The sequence below is a fragment of the Struthio camelus genome, chromosome 4, assembly GCF_040807025.1.
Source record: "Struthio camelus isolate bStrCam1 chromosome 4, bStrCam1.hap1, whole genome shotgun sequence".
NCBI classification, from domain to species: domain Eukaryota; kingdom Metazoa; phylum Chordata; class Aves; order Struthioniformes; family Struthionidae; genus Struthio; species Struthio camelus.
Window position 1 is genome coordinate 69,807,610 of NC_090945.1, and position 17,559 is coordinate 69,825,168.

The following is a 17,559-nucleotide window of genomic DNA, read 5'->3' on the forward strand; positions in this document are numbered from 1 at the left end:
AAAAGCCTGATCGGTTAAGCCCATTTGATATTTTCGTAAGTTTTGGAAATATTTTACTTACTCTGAAACCAGCCGGTTCACAGTGGTGAGAGGGCCAGCACCAGGAGGACAGAAAAATGTGGAAAGCGCGTCCCGGTCGCCCCCCCCCCCCGGGTTTGCGTGTGTTCTTGTGAAAGAGGGCGTTCAGCACGCGTTTAAGACGCCCCGAGACCGCCGCCAGGCCCGCCGCAGCCTTTGCCGCCTCTCGACTCCCAGCACCGTGCCTCCTTCCTCCCTCAGCGCACACCAGGGGCCCTTTTAGCTCCTCCCGTGCTGTACTCCGACCCCCCCCAATGATTCACCCCAAATCAGCACAGTTCTGCTATCCATCTACTGTTAATTCTTCAAGTCAAAAAAAACCCCTTTCAAACAAGCTCATGCACACAAAAATTTATTTATTTATTTTTACAATAATTATGCTTACTTTATGTATAAATTAGGAGTTCAGATGTTTTCAGTGATCAGCTTTTGGTATCAGATATCTCAAATAGTTCACATAAAATACTTGATTTTAAACTGCCTAACATGGAAAGAGAAAACTCAAGTGTGAGATGCTCTAACCCAGTAATGGTTTATAAAAGGTATTTGCAGTTCATTGCTATAGTGAAAATACGCTTGGGCATTCACTCATCAATAATACATCAAAAGGTTTGGTTTTTTTTTTTTTTAAGGCAGAATGGAAGATTTCAGAATTAGTATTTTATTTGGTATTTTGACTGTCTTGACTTAATCGAGCTGCAAACTCTACTAATGTTCTCGTAGGCCGTCCTGCCATGCCTTTTCGAAGATAAGGCACTTCATCTTTATTTGACATCACACCAGCTATATCTAAATGAGCCCAGTGAGAGGCAGTCACAAATTCTTTCAGGAATGCAGCAGCTGTGCACGCTCCTCCAGCTCTGTGGGGAAGGAAGTAAAAACTGCGTTGTTTCTAAGGCAATACCAACAGCACAGACACTGGGATAATGCACGAACAGAAAAGGCTACATGCAAGATCTTGACAGGTTACCTGCTGTACTTCCCAATGTTGCTGAGATCTGCAAGGGGACAGTCTGTTACTTGTTTCGTGTAATGTTCAAAAAGGGGCATTCTCCAAACTCTGTCTCCTGTCGAAATGCTGGCCTGAAAAAGAAAGAGTCACAGTTTCAGCAAAATTCACTGTGTTTTTTATTTTTAATTGCACTTACAAGCACCATCATAGTGCATGCTTATTTCTGTTTAGCTTTGATCAGTCTGTCTAAAAATCTGGAGCCCAGTACGAGGTATTTAGAAATATATACTGCAAGACAAAACACTCAGTCTTACTTTTCGGATTCTTTAGGTTTTGCCTTTGGACTACCACTAAAGAATGCTAATTTTTTGCAATACTATTTTATCCTGCTAATGCAAATTTGCACATATCTCTCCCTTCAGAGACTTCCTTTTAGCAGTCACACTTCAGCCATTCATAAGGCTTCTTTGAATTTCACATTTGGTATTGTTAAGGAAGGCTAATTGTCTTTCTAACAAAAACTAATTACTGTCAGTAAAATAGAGTTTACATGCATACAAAGTATGTCATCACAGGATGCATATCCTTGAGACAATGATGCATGCTTTCTGCTGTATGATACTAAACCAAAATAAAGAACCAGTAATTAACAGTCATAGCGCTGCATTTAATTGAGAAATGCAGAAGCTAAGAACATTCCTACACAACTTGAAAATTTAATAGCATACCTTTCGGACTTGCATAAAATAAAGCTTTCAGTAATGCCCTAACTTTACAATAATAACCGGTGTTCCTGAATTATCATCATTCAATAGTAATGCAGATGGCCTACCTCATAAAGGTGAGTCCAAAGCCAAGATGAATTTGTGAACACTCCAGTTGCAGCAGACCCTAATGCTACATCCATGGCACCTAAAGAAACACACCTTCGAGGTTATACAAGGAAGACAAAGGTGGACTTGAGCTATTCCTCTGCATCCTAACCTCCCACAGTATTTTTAATGTCTTAATTCTTATTACCTGTAAGTTCTGAATTACCCCCAAAATTAAAGGTTTTAGCACACCTACATTTATTTTAAAAATGCTATTAAAAATCTCATATTTTATGTGAATGAATATGTAGCAAGTATGGGCCTCCGTGTACATAATCATGTCCTTCTCCCCACAATCTGCAGGGCATTAGTAACAAAATACAAGACTTTTACAAACTGTCAGAGTTCTCCTCTACTAACAGTGTAGCAGATGACTACAAGTAGCCCTGATGGGACAAGCAGCAGCTGAAAATGCTGTCTAGATCCTGTGATAAACATTCCTTTTTCTTTGTCACCAGAGATGGCTATGTGGCTGTTAGCACCTCTTCCAAATACCTTCATATTGCACCTGGGTCTTCCTGTGATGAGCTCTCTGATGACATACCTGAAAGCCTACATATACTCAACACAGAACACAAATACTCTGATCTCTTGATTTTTATACTCTTCTTGAGACAGGCCTTAACCATAAAACGGACCTCTAACCGGTAGTATTATCTGGCCAGTTCAAGAGACCACGCCAGACAGACAAAGTACAAAACTAAATATTCTATTTTCAGCTCGATGTTTCCTAGCAGCATTTTTAGTACGATATATTCAACAATAAGTGTCTTATCAAAAAATACAAATGTCATTGTTTCCATATAGTAAATATAAATGAGTGAGCTTTTCTTCGATTCACATACCTCTGAAATTTTCCAACAGATACACATTCCCTTACACTTATTTCACTAACAGATTATTGCACAGTATATCTGAATTTACCTTAAATGGAAATAATCCACATCAATATACTAAGCCATGCCTAGACCAGAGGGATTACACACAGTTTTTATATATATATATACACATATATATACACACACACACACACACACATACATACATATACATATATACATATATATATATACTTGTTGATGCGACAGAACTGCTTCTCTAATGCTGACCCTATTGAGGGCACCCAATCTTTTGTGAGATTTGTGGAGAAAAAACAAAACAAAACAAGTACATTCGCAAAATGATACATGAAGACCAAATATCTGCAGGAGCTGCGCTCTCATCTGCTTGGTGCCCAAGCATCCCAGACAGAGTAATCTGTAGTGACACCAATCTCCTCCTCCTGTGAACAATCATGCACCTTATGTGGAAATATCTTCACACAAGTCAACCATCTTGAAGTCAGCTTCCTTTCTGGCTATACAAATTTGCACAGCATTTCAACTGGCAAAACTAATGGAACATAATTTAAAGCAGTAGTATTTAATTTAATATAGAATATATCTATATATAATATACAACTTTTATATAAGTTGTATAAGGTTACAACCTTACTCAGATATAGCTGTAGAGATGAAACAATTAAAACAAGTTTTATTAAGCCACAAAGTATGCAAACAGCACATAAGAGAGTTCAGTCAAATGTATTCCTGGGAGAATGATAATGATATTATGTCTGTTATCTAGAATAAAGGAGACCTGAGATAGCCCAGCTGAGGGAAGAACTGCGTAGGTCAGAGCTCAGGCACTCAACAGGCTGTTCAGGAAGAAGCTGTTCGGTGCCACATGGACCTGGAAGCATTCTTCCAGAACCATGCCAGGATCTCTGCTCCACACTGCCCTGGGACTTGGGAGGACTTAGCTCAGATATCACGTGACATAATTGCGTGGGATCAACTAGTAACTGTTCTGCTGGGGAACACTGCGCAGAAACATCCAAGTCTCCTTAGGTTTTGCTGGGCTTAGTTCCAGCTCAGCTAGGCCAGGCCCAAATCCGTCTGCTTCACGCAGCCTGTGCCACGCTCCCCAATACTCACAGTTCTGGAAACATGCTGCAGCTGTTTCCAGAACAGCATAACTAGCACAAACTGTGCTAGTTTTTGTCCTACACCTCGTAAAAGCATTTCCGTTGATTTTGAACTCAGGCTGGCTTTGTATACACAGTACCGTTAATCCACAGTCAGTGAGACTAACAAAGAACTTGCAAAATGAAGCGGGGAAGGGACATTGGTTACCTGTTAATGTTGCAGCATTCACAATAGCCCTTGCATTAAAATTATGGGCATAACAGAGAGCATCAGCTAACAGCAGTCTTCCTTCTGCATCTGTGTTATCAACCTTCAGGTACAAAATTAAAAAACAATAAAAACAGATTACTGAAAACACTCCTTTAACTCATTTCTTACATATTCTCTTAAATAGCTATTAGCTTGTGACTGCTCTGTCATAGGCCCTACGAACTCACAGCGATGAAAGTTTACCCAAATTAAACTAAAAAAGAAAAAGAAAGCATCCGATGAACACTTATGTTCATAATCTGAAAAGCATACTTGCAGCTGAAGCTGAGTTATCTTTCCGCACCGCAGCCTCCTCTGCACGCTGGGCCTCTGTGCTGCTTGCTTCTCCAAAGAGCTCAGGGGCTGGAGAGGTGCCCCACTGCAGAGCAGGGGGCTGGTTACCATACCCAGCAAAGCCGCTGGGAAGCCCAGGGGCTGCTTCGCAGCAAGCACAGAGGAGTCTGGCCAATGGAAACTGCAGCACAGGTGCATGTCTGCAAACAGTTCCTTGTTCAGCTGCTTTTTCTTTGGATCTTCTTGCTCTAAAAATCAATAGCCCCTTTGGACCTTTCTCCTTTTAGAGGTAATTTATAATGAATTCTGCAAAGATTAATTGCACAGTGTTCTCTGAGTCACTAGCACTTTCTTATATATTTCTCTTTGGTGGGGGAAATATATACTCAGTGATTTCCTTCAGTGCCCAGGGCTGCTGAACTCAGCATCAGGGGGAAGAACTTCAAGGAACTGAAAGGTTCAGCAGGTCAAAGATGGCAGAATCACAGAAATCCAGAGAGACTGAGCCATATATTTCTGCCAAAAATTAGCAGTCCTCAGCACGATGGCTTTTGCTACCATTTAATTTATTGAATTATTACAGTATGATTTGGATTAAATAAAATATGCATTTGGGGCACTGATTTGGCAAACTACTTATGAACAGACAGACCCTATGACTCAGAGTACCTTGCCAGCTGCTCTACTCAAGGAGAAAAGACCTTGGTTATGTCAGCAGAAGGCTAATACTCTTACTCCAGATAGCAGGTAAGTATCCTGAAAGGTCTACGGGAAGCAATTAAAATACTATTCATTCTGACTGAGAATCTATATTTATAAGCATTAAGGCAACCTCTTGTGCTGACACAAGATATTCTAGCATGTTCAGTAAGTGACCACACTTTCTAGCTTTTCCTAGTAATCTGTAATACATCTATTCTCTTAAATGTGTATTTATATTTGAAAGAATCCTGTGATAGCAATTTCTAATTAATAACATGCTTCTTAACATTTATTAGAACAGTACATTTGCACTGGACAGCTCTTTAAATGCTCTTTGCAGACATATACTCAGACTGCAGTCATATAACTTGACTGACAAAAAACACCAATTCACTAAAAACACTCAAAATCCAAGTTTCGCAAGCATACCTGTATTGTTTTTCCATTCTTGGCTCTAACGACATCCCCAGGCTTGTTTGCCTTACCACTGGGCATATTTTCACAGAGGGGTGCCAAACCTCAGAGAGAAAAAGAAAATATTAAGTGTATTACTAGTTTATCACTCAGAAAAGATATAGAAAAACACCTGAGAAAAAAAAAATCTTAAAAAAAGTAGTAGTATTCTCATCTTTATTTTGTGCTCAATACCTGAATTCTCCTGGTTACTGAAAGACATGGTCCAGTTCTCAGTGAAGTTTCCCTGCATGTTGCACTACTACATTCTCTCATCTACACCATTTTAACACTAGGATTTACTTTTAATTTATGCCTCTGAAAGTGAGATCAGAGGCACTTTAAAACTTACCGAGGCTTCTGTCAACATATTCATACATCTTCCATACATGGATAATTGGTCACATGTAAAAGTATTTATTTCTTACTGAAATTCAAAACTTCTGACATTACCTCTCTGAGCCATTCAAGTTCTTCGCATTGGAAATAAACATTATGTAACGTCAAGAGAAGTCCAAGAATTGCCATTAAGCTCTAACAACACGAAGAGCAAAACAGCTGGCGGAGTCAATGTCAAAACTCCAGCTATGAATGGGATAAATGAGGGCCCGCCGTTCCCAGGGAAGCCCTGCTCCTATGTTCCAGACAAAGCATAAGCAGCAAGAGAAGTGTGGACCACTAGTTTCCAGTGGAATTACATACACAGACTTTCGCTGCGCTAATTTCTACTTAGTACTTGCAGCACTCGCTTTCAAGTGAGGAATCTCCTGAGGCTGTGTATGTTTCACTGCCCTCTACTGGTGGAAGCATAAAAGACCCACTAAAATAATAGTTTACTTAAAGTTGAGGTTCTCAAATATTTTTAAACTTATCATAGAGCGGATGGTGTGTCCTCAGTAACTGCTTTTGCTATGGTTCCTACATGAACTGATTTAGTCCTAGCTGTGCAACATTTCTGCAGGAATATAAAAACATTGCTCATGCTCAAATAATTTCAGCAAATGTTTTCTTTAATTTCTGCTGCAACATTCACCTAAGGAAACGAGCTGATCCTTCTTCCTGCTCAGCTGGGCAAGCACTTATGGAAGTAGCTCCGCTAACTCCTTTTCATTTCCAATTGCTTTTACAGATATCTGCGTTCCTCCTTGTAATGAAGGACCAGGACTCCTGCAAAACTTGTTGAAAGTGAGTTTCTAAATAACTGTGAGTCTCCTGCAATCTAAGAATCATGCCCTCAAAATTTTAATTCAGTCTTGCAATGTTTTACTGAAGCAAAGCCAGTAATTTTTGATAATCAAGTACAAATGGAAGAGAGGTTGAGTAAGGGAGCGAGACAAGTAGCTCTGCAAGAGTGCATGATGTTTCTGTAAGATAGTTACCACTACTGATATTAGGAAATTACTTTGTCTAAAAGAAGTACTGTCAACTTAAAATGTTCTGATTCTCTCACACACACACACACACACCTACCAATTATGTTAAGAGGTAGATTTAAGGCTGCTGCTGTCACAATGGCTGAACACACAGTTGCTGCCCCTCCCATGTCTGCTCTCATTGCATCCATACCCGATGAAGGCTTCAGTGAAATGCCACCACTGGAACAAGCAGAACAAATATCACTCAACATCTAGGAGTCAGACATTCCATACCTTGATAGTATTCTTTCTATTCTTATGTTTTTAGCACCAAATGCTAGAGTCAGTGTTTTCAGATACTCTTGCAACACCCTAGTAAGCATACTAAAAAGCAACATATCTAGGTTTTCATTTCAGGTACGTCCCCGAGTAATCTCCTCATAATTAGGACACCATAAGACATCCAGATAATTTGCAATACGCTAACAAAATAAACAGTTTTTTTTTTTTCCCCAATGGTCATCATAATATCAGAAGAGCACAAAAGAAGAACAAAGTAGTAGACTGTAAATCAGCACATAGAAGGGGAGAAGACTGATAAATTCCTCAGTAGTTATATATGTGGAATGAAAAGAAGGTATAAGGAACTGCTGCAAAGAATGAACTATTTTCACTTTGCCTAAGCATAATCCAGATGTCCAGTGACAGACTGCAATTCTAAACATTTAAATTCTTCACCATGAGGTTTGCTCTGGCCAAAGAAGAAAAACACAACAAAAAAACCCAGTAAGCTCTTTTGTCTGTTTTCCCCTGTATTTCCATTTCCCCCTTACAAGCCAAGGGCATACCGATTCTACTTTGTCCAGTCAGTCAAGCTTGTGTTATCCCCAGGGAAGGCAGCACAATCTACTATATAGTTCACTGGAATGACATTGAAATATGTGCTGAGCAAAGAAAAAGCATCTCCCTGTTGAACGTGAATAGCAGAAAGGCAAAAGCAAGGCTTTATTTCCTGTGTTTAATGGGATTACAGTTAAAAGCACACGTCTCTTGGCTGAGTTCCAACCTAGTCCATCTAAGCTCCATCCCTTAGCAACTGGACCATAGTTCCCCCCCACTTTAGTCATTAAAACATTAACAGACATACCTGTCAAACGTAACTCCTTTTCCCACGAACACCAGTGGAGAGTCATTTGTATTAGCAGCACCTAAATAGTGAATCTCCAGAAAGATGGGCGGTTCAGCTGAACCCTTAGCTACGCTCAGGAATGCTCCCATCTGTTGTGTTGCTATCCAAGACTCTGGTCTGAAATAAAAACATTTATTTTTAAATAACTGAATGACCAAATTAGTATTTCTTAAAGATTACAGTTCTTGAAGGATTACAGACAATGTTATACATAAATCTGTTTTTTCTAAATTATTTTGCCACCTGTCACTTAAATCCCACCAATTATTACTTCTTTGTAAAACAGAAAAATACTGCCTCAAAGTTGCTGCTTGGGGGGGTTATTTATTTATTTATTAACCATTATGCTATACTTTCTGCACCAAAAACATTAAGCCTATTGCCTAACGGGCAAGCAAAGTCTTTGAAGGTATATGGAGTAATACTATTGCAGCAGGCTACAGTTTAGTTTTCTATTGTCAAAATGAATAACAAGATACAAAGCCAATTTCTGTGTATCTTACACTTTTCATCAAAACGGCCTAGAATCACCTGCACAGCCAGTTAGCCCATTTCCACTGAAGGGCAGTAACTAGAAATTCAGAATCAAGAACCATTAGCTGCTCAAATTCAGTTGCAAGAGCGTTCATGATTCTATCTTGACGTTTTAGAAAGTTAAAGAGCCCAGTAATAATCATAAATAGCAGTTGCTTAGTTACTACCTCCAAACAAAAAGAGGTTTGTATAAAAACCACTCCACTTGGGAACAGAAGAAAACAAAAGCTATTAGAGAAAAGGTATCTAACGTTTGCAGTTTGTTCACTGATTCCTCACCAAGCTTCCTCTTTCACAGCACTTGTGTCAATTAAGTGATTAATAATTTTACTGGGTCACAGCATCTTGCTTATGCTGCTAACTCAAAGCTCCCCTCACCCTCAAGAGAGGATAATCAATGCGCTCCCTCATACCTTTTCTGCCAAACACTCCCCCTGCTTCTGTCATTTGAAATGGCAGAGTGAAAATGAGAACATGCTGCAGATTTGAATAATTTCTAACATATGGTATCTTATCCTATAGAGGAATCATTTTAGTGGAGTTTACCTTATATGGACCTTCACATTGCTGCTGAAAGTTCTTAGCTTCTGTTCAATACACTCCGCAAACTTGATGGGCGTTATAAAATTAGCTGGAGCCTCCATAAGGTACCGAGCGAGGTTTTGACCCTCAGCGTAGATAACGCCTTTTTGCCAGGCTTCACCTTCAGCACTAAACACCACCACATAATAATCATCACCATAAACATTTGCAAAAGTAAGATACTGTCAGCATTCATCTGTTCTCTCCAGTTTGAAAATGTAACATCATTAATTGAGGGCAACTAGGAATGTCATATTACCCCCTACTACAAGGAATTTAAGAATTGTGTGTTGGATGAGATCCAAAGTCTGTCTAGTCCAGTATTTCATCTCAGATCCTAGCTGGTGCCAAAAGCTTCAGAGGAAGCTTAAAAAAATCCTGGAGTAGACAGATGTGAAATTATCTGTCTAATACATTACATCTTGCTGTAATCCTTACTAGTTAGAGATTGGCTTAAATCCTTAAGCACAAGGTTTAATATCCCTTCCAAAATTTGTAATCGCATTAATTATAACAGCCTTGACAATTCTTATTTACTGTGTAAAGCCTCCAATTCTGTTTTCCACTTTGCTGAAATATGATTGTGTGATGTGAGTGGATTCAGATCTCAATTCACAGTGCATTCAAGATGTTTTCCTAACAAAAGGCAGAGAAACATTCATAAAGCTGCCTGCATAGGAAACGGGGATGCCTCTGACTCCTTTGCAATACTACCAGTAGAAAACCTCCCATTTTATTCCGATGGAACCAAAAAACTTGTTATTTGCCTTAAAAGATTTCACAAAGCGGGGAATTAATCTGGATTCCACTTTGTAAAAGAGCAACATAGTGAAGAGGGAAGCCAGGAGGAACATAGAAACTTTGTCTGGGTATGCAGGGATAGAATTAGGAAAGCCAAATCTCAGCTTGTGCTGAAACTGGCAAGGAAAGTTGAAGGCCTCTTCATGCCTTCCACAGGAACATCAGCACCAAAAGGAAAATCAGGGATAATGCTTTCCCATTGCTAAATGGGGGTGGGAAACCTAGCCATAAAGGACACAGAAAAGGCTGAGGGTCTCAATGCTTGCTTTGCCTAAGTCTTCTTAGTAAGGTCTGCTTCCAGGTCCCCCAGTTCCGTAAGCTTAGTAACAGAGTTTGGGGAAGACAACAGGGGGAGAATGATTTAGGACTACCTAAGCAAACTGGACATACACAAGTGCATGGGATTACGCAGGATATATCTGATGGTGCCAAGGGAGGTGGCTGATGTCATTGCAAGGCTGCTCTCTATCTGTTTGAAAGGTCGTTTTAACTGCAGGAGGTCCCCGATGACTGGAAAAGGCAACTGTTATAACCATCTTCAAGAAGAGCAAGGAGGAAGGTAAGGGGAAGTACAAGCCAGTCATCCTAAACTCAGTCCCGAGAAAGATTATGGAGAAATTCATCTTTGGAAGCCGTTTCCGGGCCCCCAAAAGACAAGAAAGTCACTGGGAACAGTTAGCATAGATTAACCAAGGCAAGCCATACCTGACCATTCTGATTGCCTCATACAATGAGGTAGCTAGCACAGAGGACAGCCATGGATGTCATTTACCTTGGCTTTAGCAAGGCTTTCCATATAATCTCACGTAGAATTCTCCAGACAAATTGAGAAAATACAGACTAATAAGACAGATGATAAAATGAGTGAAAAACTGGAAGAACTGTGGAGTTATCAGATGATAGCAGACTACAATTGAAAGTCTAACTGTCAGATGATTATGCATGGTGTTCCCCAGGGGCTGATAGCAGAGCTGAAACTGTCCAACACCTTCATCAGCAACCTGGACAATCAAATGCACCCTCAGCAAGTTCACGGACACTAGCACAGTGTGGGGAGCAGCTGAAACACTGGAAGGCAGGGCCACCGTTCGTGGAAACCTTGACAAGTTAGAGGAATGGGCCAAGGAAAACTCCATGAAGTTCAACAAAGACTGATGCAAAGTCCTGTACCTGGGGCAGAATAATCCTATGGAGCGGTTAGGCTGGGTACTGACTAGCAAGAAAGCAACTTTGCAGAAAAGGCGATCCTGGTGGATAACCAGTTGAATGTGAGTAAGCAGTGCGCTACTGCAGTGGTGAAGACTAACCAAGTACTGGGTTGCATTAGAGCACAGCCAGCACATTAAGGGAAATAATTGTTTCCCTCTCTTTGGTATTTGTTGCATCTCACTACAATTTTGTCTAGTTTTGGGTTCCCCAGTACAAAAGAGATCCTGATAAACTGGAGAGAGCCCAGAGAAGCGCCCCTAGGACAGGTAGGGAGCTAGAGCACGTGGCACAGAGGAGAGCTCAAGAGAATTGGGTTTATTTCACCTGGATAAGAAAAGGTTAAGAGGGATCTGATTGTAGTCTTCCCCTAAGGCTTAAAACGCAGTTCTGTCCCTTAACCGTAAATGGATGTTACGGAGAAGATGAGAACAGACTCATCTCAGAGCTGCACAGCGAAAAGGTAAGAGGTCTCCAGTTGCAACAAGGGAAACTCCAACAGGACATAATGAAAAAAAAAAGTTCTCCATGAGAGTAGTTAAGCACTAGAACAGATTGCCCAGCAAGGCTGTGGAGTTTCCATCTTTGGAAATATTCAAAACTGCATTAGACAAGGCCTTGATCAACCTGATCGAGCTTTGAAGTTGCATGTAGCTTTGAAGTTAGCTCTAATCCAAGCTGGAGCTCGATGAGATGACCTCCAGAAGTCCTTTCAAACCCAAATTATTACACATCAAAATTACTTCCACTGCGTAGGTCATAGGACTAGCTATGTCCTGAGAAAATGTTTATTTAGTCAAAAGGTGATCAGCTCCCAAATTAACTGCTGTTAGGAAATGGGGAAAAAAAAGAGTTGCACATAGCAACTGAGGACACGCTTAAATTGAGAAGTTTTTATTTTATTTCTTGGACTGACTTCCTCATAAGGAAGGACTTGTTCCTGTACAAAGCACATATGGGAAATGGCTGTGCTCTGCACGATAGAAGATGCAGTAAAAGGGGGTTAATACAACTTTGTTCTGGAACCAAGAGCTCTGATATTACTTTCAGCTCTTGAGTAACAGTGATGTTTACTTAGAGGACAGAAGCACCCAAGCTTCTCTTCTTGCATTACACACTGTAAATTGAACTATAACAAGTGAATCTTGGGCCTTCTGTTCTAGAAGGCATCATTTATTTACCCTTACCCTGAGAACATGGCACACTAACAAGGTATATGGAGCAAACATCGTAAACCTGAAGCGTAAAACATTTCAGGATAGTCAAAGAAGCAGTAGAAGTTGAAAGAGAGAGATTGCTGCTACTCCTGTTCTTTCAGTATCTCTTGTCTGTCTCACGCACAAACACATACACAGTTTTACAAATAAACAAACGGATAAGCTTTCCTTTTGCCATCACCTTCCATGAAGCTGAGGAGTAACTACAGGTTTCTTTTTCTGCTTCAGCTCATTGTACTCATGCAATCCGAGGACAGCACCTTCTGCAGCTGCCTGAGCATCTCCACATGGGTCCACTTCAACACGAGGGATCTCCAGATCTTGGATCTGTCTACATCCAACTGGAAAATACAGCAAAGTACTAACAGGCTACTGCGTAGAGCAAGTATTGCACAGAACAGCAAAACAGGTGCCTGAGGTGATCAACGTAACATTCAGAGGAATAATTAAAAAAACCCAAAAAACTAGTTTTTCCTCACGGTATCTGGATTTACAAGTAAACAACTAAAAAGATCATGCAGCAGAACAATTAAAACTGCTAATGACCATATACTGACAAATTTTGACCCCCCAGGCCCCCCAAAAACAAAAGCAAACTTGATAAATGTTAATGATTCAGTCAGTTAGCAGGAATACAAAGGTCCACAGTTGTCACGATTCCCTAAGATCACCCCACATCAAAGAAAAACTACCATTGTGGAGCACTGTGGGTTATGAGTATTTACAGGTATCAGAAATTTGCTGCAATATAGTTTCCTTCCCATCTTTTCTTCCAAATTATATTATACATGCTTTTATAAACTGTAAGCAATATTAATATTTTGCACCCAAAGAATTTAACAGTGGGTTGGCAAACGGTGAGACAATAGGGGCTAGCAGTTTGAACACACTGCTTTCATGTGTGTGACTGACCTCCCGTCTCAGATTATAAATTCTATGGCAAGGACTCATTTTATTGTTGGTTTATACAGACTTAGACATGATATAGCACTCATCCTTGATTAAGATAGAGAACCTCCAGGGAGCAAATTATTACAAATAATTGATTTGCTTATAAGGAGAGTAAGATGGGTTTATCTGGTATCTGCAAACTGAAATTCCTGAAAGTACTTATCAAATTATAGAGCACCTCACAGTTACGTCTTAGTGCACATGTATGACAATTTCAGTAACACAAGAGAAAGAAGAGGCTTCCTGTGCCTACAGGATTCCTAATGTAAGGAATCTTACATTACTGACATTGTGAAAGATATCACAGTTTGTAACACAAACATCTCATTTACAAACTAGAGTAGCAAAAGCAAATATATGTGCATACTTGAGCACAGTGTGAGCATAAACTGAATCAATTTCAGTGACGCTCTCAAGCTTCAAAACAGTAGTGCCTTTTTCAGTATCACACTGTTTAAGAAAGCTATTAGGATATAAATAACTGGAATTACCTGAGCAGATTGATTTACATTTGGCCTGGTGTCTTCACAATTATAAAGAACAGATTTCAACGAAGGATGCATTCTTGCAAAACAGCTGCCCTATAACTCCATCCTCACTAAGGAAAAGCTTTGTGAATGTCAACGACAAGTGAGTGGATTTCCCAAACAAGGCAGAAACTCTTGCACTTCAAAACAAAAGCATAGCTAGACTTGCTCGTCAAAAATGGAACATGCTGCATCCTGACAAGTTTCACAGACAAAATATTAAATTAAAAAAGAAAAAAAGAGGTTAACCTGCAACAGCTGCACGAATGTTTTCTTTGTCTTCATTCCAGTTTTCTTGGTCATTTACTCCAGCATTCTTCTTGCCCAAGCCAACTACAACCACACTTGGAAAGTCCTATACAAAGCCAACACACAAATGCATTCACTTTTCTCACTGTTACAGCTGCAGCAGACAGTGCTATGAGATCTTACTTTTCAAATCAAACCAAATACAGCATTAAATGCCGTACTCTCCACGTAAAGCATGTTTCTACGTAAGAGTGCCAGTACAGTGCTGCTCTCTTGCATTCTCAGTCATTTGCCACAGGCATACAAACAGTTGTTCTGTTGTCCAGTTAATTGTTTGCACTGCAGCTGACAGGTCTTTACGCTCAACACATAGCAAACTTGAACTAAGAGTCCTTTGAAAGCAGACCCAACTCCTGCTGCAGAACAGAGGCTTTCTGAGCTGGGAAAGCACAACCACTTTAAGACAGTGCTATGTTCAACATAATAAATTCACCTCGAACGCTGAGTCTATTAGCTCAGCTCAGGGCTGTGCTAGCTGTTAGCTGGGTACCAAACCAAAGCTGGACAGACATACCCAGCTCCGCAACGCGGCAAGGCAGCGTGGCACAAAAGACTAAATGCTTGCCTTAAAAGCTGAAGTAGAAGGTAAAATGGAAGAAATGACAAAGATGAAAGAAGCCTTTTAAGAATGAAGTCATATTTGTGTAAAACCATCCTAAAGATTATGTATGCAAATAGATTTCCCCTTACTCTGAAGAAAAATGAAGTTAATCTTAGGCTTTCCCTTACACTTCCATCACAAACAGCTGCTCTTCCAGTTTCTAATAATCAGCTTTCAAACTGCCACCCCATAGCACAAGATGCTGCAACTAGGACAAGCTTTTCAGAAGACCAATGATTCAAGTTATCCTTTTTGGTTATCATTGTTTTATACCCTTGGAAGAGTGCATAAGGCCAAACTCCGCTGCCTTCTCTTGCAAAAATTTGCTACTCACTTCAGAGGCCATCCTTTATGCAGAACTGGGATAACAGGACCTTCAGTGGACTCCCATGAAATTCATGAGAGCCTTTTTACTGAGTCCAGCATCACCTGTCCGGGGTCTCTGTATAGGAATTTATACAAGGTGGACAATAACCACTACAAACTGATTTATTTAAAATCATTTAAATGGAACCAACGTAAGACGTAGTTATCTATACAAGGACTACTACTGTCACATTAGATGTCGTAGGATGGCCTCGAGCAGCACTCCAAAAAGGCGCAAGTCTTACAACTTGGCACCTCCTGCAGATCCATTAGATGTGCTAGGCGTCCTCACATGGCAGCAAAAGCCTCGCTTTAAGCATGTGAGTCCCATCACATACCCTTGTGATTATCATGTTTGTGCAGACTAGAGTCCTGCTTGAATAACAGCTGCACCTCTTGTTTTTGTCTTCAAAATTTTAAAACATTAAAAACAGTAAGGCTTTAAAGCCTCTGATGTCTATCAGTCTATAATGGAACTGGCCATTACCTTGTGTTAAAACTGCCATGTCTGCAAGGTCTTTGCAGAGATCCACACTCATACACACACTTGCTCCTCCTAGAGATGGAGGATACGTTACGTGCCTGATCCAAAACTGCTGTGCTTTAGCTAATTCAGTAAGCCCTGCTGAGAGTACAGCACCTTCGGAGCAGGACTTGTTTACATCTCTCAACTTGCAGCGCAGTGAAGAGAGCACACAACTGCACAAAAGACCATGCAAACACGGTGACCACAGAACAGGGGAAAGTTTTCAGTACAAACCACATCTTTTGTTGGAGGTGAGAGGCAGAAAGGGCAGAGCTGTCTCACTGATACTAGCAGAACCCTGAACTCAGCTTAAAACAAGATGTAATGGCAAATCTCAGACATTAACAAATAGGCACATAAAAATCCAGCGTTCATACCTGATGCAAACCATGGAATATACGTGTTTTGCCTTTCTTCAAAGGTGGCCCACATCTAGAACACAAAAAGGTTCTTTCAACAAATGTTAAGTCCTTACAGGAATAAGTCTTATGGCAAGAAGTTCATTCCACAACCACCCAGCGCTCCTTTACACTGTACTGGGACACTTGGCTCAGTGCTGATTCACAGGAAAGGACACTCTCCAGAAGCATTTTGCATCTATTGCCTCTGTGCTAGGCTTTTCACGGGGGTTCCCCTCTAAACTGCTTGGCCTGGTAGATGCAAATATCAGCCTTAAAAGCAGTATGACTACAGAGGCTAACAATAAGCAAAGAGACAGCCTCATGCTATAAATGACAGTTATGGGTACTTCAGTGCACTTCAGAAACTTGTGAAGCACTTACAGCGACAGAAGTTCTCTCAGCTTTCCAGACACGAGTCTATCAAAAGCATCTCCTGCACTCGTGAGCTGAGGAGCACCTTCATCCTTTTCACTCGAGTAGATTCCCAGAACAAGGCCCTGGAAAAGGATACTCGTTAACGCAAATAACACAAAGTTTAGAGACCGACCCGAAAGGCAGCAAGCACGCAACGTTTAACCCGCATCTACTGGAGCAGCAAGCACGCAACGTTTAACCCGCATCTACTGGAGTCGGTTTATGTACTCAAGTCCACGGGCGCACCAGGCCCGTGAAACACGCGGTCGCGCTTTGGTAAACCGGGACAAAAGTGCGAAAAAGAAAGGAGACTCTGGCCCCCAGGGCGGCTCTGAATTCAGGCAGGGGCACGGCGGGGGCGCGGCCCTCCCGGCCCCAGCTCGGCACCCAGGGCGCGGGCAGCCCCGCGGGCCGCCGCCGCCGCGCCGCCCAGGCCGCTGCTCCCCGGGGCGCGCCGGCTCCGGCGGGCGGAGAGAGGGCAGCGGAGCGGAGGGCGGCGCGCCCCGCTCACCTACCTACCTACCTGCCCGCCCGCCCGGCGGCTGCAGCCCCGCGCCGGGGGCCGCGGCGCCGCGCAGCTGCAGGCCGGCGGCAGGGCCAGGAGGCGGCGCGCCGGCGGCGGCAGCAGCCGCAGCAGCAGCAGCATGGCGGGCGCGCCGGCGGCGGGCGGGCCGGGCGCCGCTCGCCTCATCAGGCGGCGACCGGGGCGGCGGAGGGGAGGGGAAAGGGGCGGGGGCCGCGGCGGCCCCCTGCGTTAGCGTCCTCGGGAACTGCCGAGGAGGAAACGGCGGCCAGGCGCGCGCCGCAGGCTTTGGAAGAGCAAGGCCGGTGCGCAGACTGCACAGGCTGCGTGCGCACTGCAGGCTGCAAGGTGAAGAGGCGACGGCAGGCAGGCGGGGCCCCAGCTTTGCTCACTGGCCGGGCAGGGCGGGCGTCGCCCGGCGCCCGGCTGGGAGGCGCTGGGCAGGGCCTGAGAGAAAGCAGCGACGTCCCGCCTACATCGCAACAAGGGA

General features: G+C 42.2%; 1 protein-coding gene across 1 annotated transcript; it reads right to left on the reverse strand.

The window, feature by feature from the left end:
• Positions 1–414: 414 nt before the first annotated feature.
• Positions 415–17,252, reverse strand: LAP3 (leucine aminopeptidase 3). The gene is made up of 13 exons (XM_068943315.1): positions 17,070–17,252; positions 16,514–16,629; positions 16,109–16,163; positions 14,179–14,284; positions 12,633–12,792; positions 9,192–9,356; positions 8,070–8,228; positions 7,038–7,162; positions 5,544–5,632; positions 4,077–4,179; positions 1,863–1,942; positions 1,049–1,161; positions 415–938 (listed from the first exon to the last, which is right to left on the reverse strand). Exons 1-13 carry the CDS (start codon positions 17,235–17,237, stop codon positions 740–742), a joined length of 1,638 nt encoding a protein of 545 aa, XP_068799416.1. The 5' UTR covers positions 17,238–17,252; the 3' UTR covers positions 415–739.
• Between the last annotated feature and the right edge of the window lie 307 nt (positions 17,253–17,559).